The 9,883-nt window shown below is 44.2% G+C and overlaps 1 protein-coding gene across 5 annotated transcripts in view; it reads right to left on the bottom strand.

Moving 5' to 3' along the window:
• Positions 1-5,795: 5,795 nt before the first annotated feature.
• The window catches only part of LOC135389179 (sodium channel protein para-like), a 292,829-nt gene continuing 288,741 nt past the window's right edge, over positions 5,796-9,883 (bottom strand). For all 5 annotated transcript variants that reach the window (XM_064619242.1, XM_064619243.1, XM_064619246.1 and 2 more), the window contains one exon: positions 5,796-8,233. In XM_064619242.1, coding sequence (XP_064475312.1) covers positions 7,182-8,233 — 1,052 coding nt within the window. In that variant the 3' untranslated portion in view covers positions 5,796-7,181. The remainder of the gene's footprint in view (positions 8,234-9,883) is intronic.

Below are 9,883 nucleotides of genomic sequence, written 5' to 3'. Positions count from 1 at the left end.
ATGCTGCAGCATCGCTGCTGGCACATGGCACATCGCTGTTTGGCGATGACGAAACAAACACATGTATCTCTGTGGGCGCGTTCATGCTGCAGCATCGCTGCTTGCCAAAGATGCACGCCATGATCATCGCCACAACAATGCTGCCAAACATGTTTGAACATGCCCGGGGACTACCTGACTTCTGGCGATGACAGGTCAAACACAGAGCTTTCTGTTGGTGCATTTACCCTGCAGCCTGGCTGCTCGCTTATCCTCGCCGCTGCTTGCCGCTCTGCTCGCTGCACCTAGGAATGTAAACATGTTTGTCTTCCTGGTATCATTGATGACTGGCGTCTTGAAATCCGACCTGCGATTGGTTGTGATGAAGTCGGTTTCCTCCTTCCCACTTTTCCTCGTTTCCATCCTTCCACAGTGAACGCTGCTAGGCGACTGATATAGCGAAAGCGAGCAGCATCTTGAGCAATCTGCAGGGTAAACGCACCCTAGCGGTTATGCGAGCAGCGATGTGCTTGAAGCTGCAGCGAGCAGCGAGCAGCGATACTGCAGCATAAATGTACCCTTAGTCATAGGACGGTAATGATTAGCCTCAAACCTGCACAGTCCGCAACGTCCGCCTCCAAAAAAAGAGGTGGTAGTGTGTACCTGGGGGGGGGGGGGGGGAGGATTGCACGCTCCTCCCCGAAGCACTTTGCCCCCCCCCCCTTAGAAAAAACCACCCGGGAGAGCTCATGTTCATTCCGGACTGTTCATTCGCGAACGACCCACATCACTACAAACAGTTCTCCCAAGTTCAGATACACAATGTACTCGAAGCGAGTAAGCCAAAATGTCATGATGGTTATACTCAGGGAGAAAAAAAGCGAAACATGAGGATTTCCTTCTGTCACACATTCATATGTCGTCCTCCTTGCTGGCAGTAGCTTGGATGTAATTTGGAACATTTAAATAAAATTGTATAAATTCACGGGTTGCGACAATGGGGTACAGAGGCAGGTAGTGTACCTGTGGCGCAATAGGCCCAGGTAGTAAGCATCACCAGCTCGCGTGACCGAGTGGTTAACGTGCTGGCCATGTCACGTCGAGACTGGAAGGTACCCGGGTTCGAATGCCAGTGCCGGCTGTGCTGTCTGTATCATCATCATCATCATCATCATCTGGGGCTTTACCTAGGTTTTTCCTGAGACGCTGTCATATGTCGGCACCGATTTCCTTAGAAGTCTGCCAATGGCGCATATTCCCCCAGAGCGTTTGTCATGCCGTTATCCACCTCTGTGAGGCTATCAACGGCGAGCTCTTTCAGCGGTACTACTACCGGTAATAAGCTTCACACCGCAAAATAAATAGTACGTTGGCAATCGAGTTTATAAACTGGCATGCTTTGTCGTCCCCAAACACCAAGGTGTGTCGCATAGAAAAAGATTTTCTGAACATACATTTGTTTTTAATTTGTTTTTACTCACCGAACATACGATTGGCGTAACACAAGCACCGCCTAAGGAGATCAAGAAAGTTCCACTCTAATCAATGTCAGTTATGTCGTTGGTCCTTGTAACCTCAAACATTTAAATGTGTCTGACAGATACCTTTCAAGTCGAATAAGAGAAGCAAGAATATTTGTCGCGCCCGAATTTCTTATAAGCAAGACACACAACTGAAAATGCTGTATTGTTTACCAATTTTGTCTGCGTCTTCGTGTAATTTCAGCCTTGAATATGTCGCTGTACTATGAACTTTTCAGCGTTCACTCTCTACTAAATACTAGCTAAATACAGCGGAATTTCGATTGAAATTGGTGCTGAGAACCTGTATGAAGCTTGAATGAAAGCAAAAGGTATGGCAGTGTGATAGATTATTAAAAATTTATTCAATGATGTATTTACAGGAAGTGCGTTACAAAGTGTGAAAAATATGTTACAAATAAGCGGCTGTTGTTACGCATCTTCTTTCCCCTATCCTCAAGCGCGCAATTAATTGGAAGATTCTCCAGGATGCTTTTAGCACGCTTAGAAGCGTACAAGCATAATTTTTAGCATATCATCAGAGACGTTGTCACACGGCAAAACTAGCACCCGTTTTTCTGTTTTTTTTTTTTTCAGTGTCTTTATTGCTTGTCTTTTGGTTCTATCACCCGCAACTAAGCTACCGGTATCATTTAACTAAAATAAGGATATGGCATCTACGCAACCACAAATATTTCTAGTTAGAAATAAATCTCTTATCATGCGAACTGCCATCCGCCATCTGACACAGAGGCTGGATGGAGCTCTTAAAATGCCGCACACACACAAAAAAAAAAAAACGTATTTGTTCAGCATCAAGCGTGCCGTTCCTGAGCGGTGAACAAAGCATTACGCAGCAAGAAACGTTTTCTTCTGTCAGTTTTTCAAGATCACAGGGTTGACACCGGGCTCTCAGCAATTTGGCAACAGGCACAATTAGCTCAAGCATTTTCGACGAGGGACGTCAAAAATGAGGTGCTGATATTTTAGCGCACAACTCAACACTCTCAAGACTGAACTCAGACTCTCAAAACTCTCAAGTACTCTATGGTTTTGTGTAGCAGTATATCACCGGACTAACCTCATGCTTCGTGAAAACATTCTCCGGCCATCCTTGAGGTCCCAAGACGACGGCCCGGCGGAGTACTGTCGCGCAGATATACATATATGTATATTTTTTACATACCTACGTTGTATCCATATGAGATTTGCCCCTATTTCCATGGAGAAAGGAAATGTGCACAAATTCTGTGTGCTTGGTAAAAGTAACTAGGAAAACGTACATTTTTACGCCACGTTTTTCTCCTTTCTAGGTTTTGTACTCTGTCATAGTTTGGTAAGATACGAGTACATTTCCTGCTTTTTCCTATCTGGCAATCGATGGATGTGGAAACCTTCAGTCAAGTACGGTCAATCAAGCTTTCGTGCAGTGGCCTTTATATTGCGTCAGGATGATGAAATACAGTGCACTACATGAAAGCTCGCACGTTGATAAACAATTCTTTCAGGGTTTTTATCATTTTTTTCCTATGTCCAAGAAACAGGATCCACAATTTGTGCTAATCGATTTGCTTGCCAGTAGATGTCGGAAAATCTCTAGAAGTTTAGTGCGACAACTGTGCTTTCTAGTCCAATTGTTTCTGTTTCATAGCTTTGCAGTTTTCTCTCTCCGATTGTTTTATGCCAAGAACAAAAAATAGTTGTAAGGAAAGACGTATAACACAAGTAACATTGGGTCACGCAAAGCACCTGGCTTTCTGCACGCTATAAACCGTTCAAATAAATCGGCTGAGATAATAACATTACTAGGGCCCGGGGGCTCACGCAAAATGCTCTTTTAATTCGTTCTAACGAATATCCTAACGTTTCTCCAATCACAATGCATAACATCTACAATGTTTCGCGTATCCCATAATTGCACATTGCGGCATATTACTTCCTCACCGTCATCTAATATGACGATTGTCATATTTCGGCGCGATTTGAACCATTTTTTTAGCGTTTGCCGTTCCCTTTGTTTTGCCATAGCTCAAGTTATTTAAAAAGGGACGTCAGCGACCCAAAACCTATGTTCCACCTACAGATCTATCATGTTTGTTTGTAAGGAAAAAAACCTACTACTATACCTAACCTACTACGCTGCTGTTAGGCTGCTTCGTGCTACGCAATCAGTGGATTCGCGCGACAAAACAGAACTCCCGACAAGTAGACAGCGAGTTCAAGTTCTGCTTGATCAAGATAAGTAAAAAGTAAATAAAATAAGTATTGCAGTCTCTGAGCGACGTTCTCGAAGGCAATGAACAGCACGAGCTGTCAGCACTTAGCGTAGATGAGCTAGGTTACTAGCTCATTCGTCGGAATAACATCCAGCGACATAGTGCACAATTTCGCGGTACATATGACTTTCCTAACTGGAAAAACAGAAATTTTCTAATCGTCCCATGTAAAAATGCACATGTATATGTGCGTGCACTTTTTAAAACCTGAGTGTGGCTATGGCGGCATACCGCACTGACCAACAAGGAGTACCTGAGTGCGCACGCATGAGTGTACGTTCCAACTGCGAATAAGGAATGTGCATTTTCATTTGTCGAACGTTTTTGAGACAATTTGGGTATTTATACAGTTCCAAGGTATGCAAAAGCTTCCGGAACAGCATTCACGGAATCATAGAATTTCTGCATTTTTGGTGCATATTTAGACGTTTCGCGCCGCATATTTGCATGTATATTATGGAAGATTTTTGTTCATAACGTCCCGGGCCCTAAACATTACTCAATCTACTCCAATTACTAATGGCCTGAAAAAGAGAACGTTCAGTGAGCGAAACGTGCATCACAGAAAGAAATTTCAGTGTATGGCGTTGCGTCAGTTGACCATAAAAGTATTGCGTTCAGACCGCTGTGAATATATAATACGTTTCGTGTTACTGACGGCATTTAGAGCTTTCAATGCAGAAAATATCCCACTACATGCGCGATAGGTTTCTGCGCCGCAATATTCTCAAACAAGACGACAGCGTATAAAGCAATGACGGTTCTGATACCCTTACTGCAATGGTACACCACCCAAAATGTGGATGCGCGTTACTGGCTTGATTGATGGTGTTTTCCTTTCGCGCAATGAAAACACTGAGGATAACAAATCCACATATTTTATTTAAGCGAACCGAGAATTTACGGCTCACGAAGAGGAAAGGAAATTAAATGTGTTTTGCAAGTTTTGTGTGAACCGTACATGCTACAAGCCAGGGTGTCGAACCGAAACGGTTTTCGTAAAACAATAATAATTCATACCAGTTCGAACCGGTTCCGGCCGTGACGTCAGCACAGGCGCAATCTATGATATTCTCTGAGAATAGGTTTCGTATCGCCCTGTACACGAGGCCGCAATTAAAACAGACCAGGGGTGTGGGAGCCTCTGAACTCCTTTCAATCCTTTTCTGTAAGAAAACTGAACTAAACACCACAGGCCGATTTGCGTACGGGGATTTTTATTCTCAGCTATACGCTATTCATAATATTTTCTGAGTAATCACGTCGGTTCTGAAGAAAAGGCTGTGCCTAATTTGGAGGTTTTTAAAAGAAAAAGAAAGAAGCGAAATTCCAGAAGAAATAAGGTGTGTGCGGCCATACCATTCTAGACTTTAAGACAGATGCGGGCCTGGACGGGCGCAACCTGGAAACTTGAAAAATGCATGAATGATACGATACAAGGTGGTTATGTGGGCTTGTTGGTCGTAATCGACATCTCACGATAGGTAAAACAAAACTTACTTTAAAAGCACTGAAGGCCGGCGTAAGGATACTGACGACGTGTGAATCTGAGCCCCGTTTCAAGGTGATACGTCGAACTGGGGGGGGGGGGGGGGGGGGGGTAGGTACGTACCTTCGAGATCCACATGCAGAACTTTCCACTTGAACCGGAAATATGTACGACTCTTTCTGCGTAATACGAAGATTACGGTTATCGTTGATTCCCCAAAATAGCGTTTTTTTTTTTCTTGCGGTTTCGGTTCGGTTCGTCACCCTGCTAGAGCTGTTCATTTTGCTCGCGTCGACAGAAATCGAATTTATGTGATCGTCCCACATGCTATGTGAACGCCACCGTAAGGCGTCAACCGAGGCGCTTCTTCCAGTACTACCTCTGCATTCCTGACCGACCCGCCAAAAGCTATCGATATAATGTCAACAGTGGCCAATAAAAAACGCTTGTCCCGGGGTGTTTGAATGCGAGAGATTTTGAGCTCGAATAGAAGTGACTGTGGCATGCACCCATGAAAAAGGGACACTGGACTCGAGAAGAAAATTGAGATGACTTGTTCAAGAAACCAAGCAACAGTCATGCATAGGTATATGAAGCACTTGGGAAATCCCACGTTATTTGCTACTGGTTGAGCTTGTGTACAAAAAACAACGGCATTCAACAAATAAACTTGGAATAAAACGCGTGTTTCTATGTTATGTACACAGAACGCACAATGTAGAAAATACGGTTTTTTTTTCTGTAAATGTAGCATTGGTGCGAGAGTCGGAAGCAATAATTTCGTAAAACTTTCTACGGATCGTGAGTACTTGTGTGTGTGCCGGTATATATATATGCATATTAGACAGGTTTCATAAGGCTTCTGCTAAAAATAAACCCTCTTTTTACAGAGCAGGAAACATGGTAAAAGAAACTTTCAAGGCATATATTTATACGCACACACATGCTCGGTGTGAGAAGCACTACGTTGGATTCAAAACAAAGAATTCAGCATAGAGTGGTAAAATGCAATGAAAATAGCTTAAATAGTTTATGACGTCCCCTCGAAGGAAATAAAATCTTCTCAAATAGGATTTTGTGACAAACGCTCGTTGCATGGTTTTCAAAGCTGATGCAGTCAATGAAAAGCAGGTATGAACCCATAAAGGCACATAGGAAAGAAAATCCATCTGTGAAGGGTCTGCGAGACCCAAATATACACACCTTATTTACACACACAAGGCGCGCGCACACACGGTATTTACATGCTGTGTGTGATCGCGCCAAGGATCTGCAGTTTATATATCATAATTAACGCGACAAGCGAACTTTGGTGTGCTGAGCATCATTCCTCACCTTATTTCTTCCTAAGCTGTAACGCACATCACTTGTGCAAAGGAAGGAAAAGCGAGTTTCACAACGGTTAACTCCACTCGGCAACAGTTTTTTCTTTCCTCTATAGCAACAATGGCCGGAGCATCGAAAAACGAAGAACTGGTGCGATGAGAAATGTGCCAAGTGTGTTGATCAATTGAAAACATGCCAGTCTTTGCTATCGGAGCAAAAAGCGAGAAATCTTGTCTTTTCCTATTGGAACTCCTAAAGTCGAAAACAGCAAGCGTTCCCTGGCTTCGCCTCCGGGAGGACAACCCCTCACGTGATCTAGTTTATTACATTGTATGCTCCTAATCTATTTTGCATTATGCACTCAATCTAGTTTCACGTGAACTAGTCTTGCGCTCCCAATTTTTGCACTTTGTTGGGAGAATTTACTCACTGACTATCTATAAATTTCCTATCTAATTTCTGCATGGAAAAAATCGCGGTTATAATTGCAAAGCAATTTTTCTCCTCAGTGTGCACAATGTCGGGGAAGACGAAGCCAGAGAAGCAGAAAGCCCACGAATGACGCACGAACCCGCGCGGGGACAGCCGACGTCACACGTCCGTCGACCTGCTGGCCACACTGGGCGAGCGCGAATGCAGCACCACACGGTGACCGTTGCGTGTCACATGACCGTCGCTGTCCACCACAATGGCCGTCTGCTGCGCGGGTGGTCCGTCCGACACAGCTCCTTTGTAACGGCGCCATGCCCGCTGGATGACACGGGCGCAGTACTCTTCTCGTTCACGCCATAACGTTGAACTGATAGGTTCGTAGTCTGGTCGGTCTTGGTGGATAACCGTCTCCGTCAACTCGGCAGGTTCCTCGATGGTATGGCCCTTCCGGGCAAAGAAGTCCCGCGTCAGAGCGTCAAGGATGTCAACGCAGTACACCTGATCGTCTTTACAGATGGGGATATCCAGGACAATCAGTTTGTACTTATTTGGCTTGGCGATTTGGAGTGGCTCTTCGAGAGCATTCACAAAAGCTGACAGGTTGGCATAAGGCAGGTACTGAGTGCCTTTTGGATCGAATTGTTGCCAAATCTCGTAATACATATCGTAGTCGTCATCTGTTAGGCCCTCTTGAACGTCCTCTGTGGCCTGGCTGTAGTTTTCAAGGATGACAGCGATGTACATATTAATAATAACGAGAAAACTTATAATGAGGTAGGAGACGAGGTAGGTGACGGCGATACCCCTATTGCCGCAGTCACCCTCAGTGTCGTCCGTCGCTTCGCTGCAACCATGCTCATCCATGATGGCGGCTAGGACTTCGTCCCAGCCTGCAGATGTGCACATCTGAAACAGTAGAATCATGGACTGGCCAAAAGTCTCGAAGTTGAAGTTTTCGTCGATGCCGTAGCGGTGCTTAACGTGCATAAAGAAGGACATGCCGAAGATAGCGTAGATGAACATGACGAGGAAGAGCAGGAGGCAAATGTTGAACAGGGCCGGCAGTGACATGGCAAGCGCGAAAAGCAGAGTACGAATGCCACGGGCACCCTTGACTAAGCGAAGCACGCGGCCAACCTTCACAACGCGCACTACACGAAGCAGAGTAGGCGATACGAAGTACTTGGCGATCAAGTCTTTCAGTGCGTTACCTGAAACATAGGAAATGCACAACATGTAGCACACAACAAGGAAGCATTTCTCAGTATCATGAATCATTTCCCCGAGCGATCTTACGTAACTTCGTTAGCTAAACCGAACACTGGGAAGGTCGATATTTCAAATTTTGTTGGCCACAATTCAGTGGCTCTACTGACGCAGTGGAATCATAGCCAGGGCGGAACTTTAAAAAAAAATAAACAGCTCAGTGTGATATTGATGATTGATTGCGTGCTACACACACTACAACAAGCCAATGTAATGAGGAGTTCTTCGTCAATGCAATATAGATCTCGTATATCATCCAGAGCTCACCGGGGCGATGATATCAGGGGTGGTTCATCGTCATCAATATACTGACTCTTAGAAATTGACTTTGACGAATTTGACTAGTTGCTGGGTGATTCCACGTGAAAGCAGCCAGAGGTCTAGCTCGGCCCTCTTAGCTTTTGCCGAAAAAAAAAAGATATATGTGCACATTCACTGAGAAGTGGATATAAACCTTTTTCTTGATATTATGTGTTCCTGAACATTGAGTGCTCCGCGAACGCGAGCTGTCATGGAAACGTGCTGTTCTGTCAGCGCCCTCTTCCGACACGAATGGACGATATTTCGCCCTTACGTTGCCTTGTTTTACATATATCGGAACAGGAAAGAATATATCGGTCTAGCTTACTGAAGGGTTTATAAGACGATAACAAACAAGCTGTCGTGGTGAGAACTGGGGAACAGGATGGAGTTTTATTCATTAATTTTAAGCAGGTTATTATTCTTGCAGGGGGCTCGAAGAAATCTAGGCTTGTAAATCTCTATTCAAAAATCGGTTTCCCAAATAAATTGCAACAGAAAAAACAAACACTATTTAAATAGAAGACTGGAAATATCGATCCTATATAAGAAACGTTACGTTTCACCTAGTCTCGTCGTATCGTGAGGTCGATCATGAGGTGAGAAAAATCATGTCATTTGTAGAAAGGACCATCTACTATAAGATATATAAGTGTATTGTGAAAGCAGGAGTTTTTATTTTTATTTTTCTGCAAAAAGTGGCATTTTTTTGGCCGGTGTTTTTATTTCAACAGTGGTTACCGATCAACTACATATTTTAAAGGGACACCGATCTTTATACAGTAGCAAGGCGAGTAACCGCAAGGCAGGAAACCGAAGACAGGGAAGAAAAAAGGGACAAATACGACACATTCTCAAACATAGCTAAGCATTTAGAACGAAATACCTACGTTCCCAACGCCCTGCTGACAGGTGGCAAGGTGGGATCTAGGGAACACTAAAGCATTCCACGCGGAGGTTAGCTCCTTGATCAAACAGAAAAAAAAAAAGAAAAAAGCGTCGGCAATCTGGTGGGGAGGCATCACAAACGGAACCTTGAGTCTGAGGATTAAATGGACGCCATTACGTCCTCAGGCTCAGGGTTCCCTTGTTTGCTCCTTGAACTACACCAGAAGCCGTGCACGTAGCTTATGGAGCACAATGCTTTCTCTAAACAGCGGTAAAAAATTGTTACAAGTATTTCATTTCTGAACCCCGTGAAAAGGAATGAACAACAACAACAACAACAAATACATCATGACTATGGAATCACTATCCCCTTTGTGCTTCAGAAAGCTGGCGTTCAGGCATCCGCG

Source organism: Ornithodoros turicata, chromosome 3 (assembly GCF_037126465.1).
Source record: "Ornithodoros turicata isolate Travis chromosome 3, ASM3712646v1, whole genome shotgun sequence".
NCBI lineage: Eukaryota > Metazoa > Arthropoda > Arachnida > Ixodida > Argasidae > Ornithodoros > Ornithodoros turicata.
This window is presented reverse-complemented; position numbering and strand designations above follow the sequence as displayed.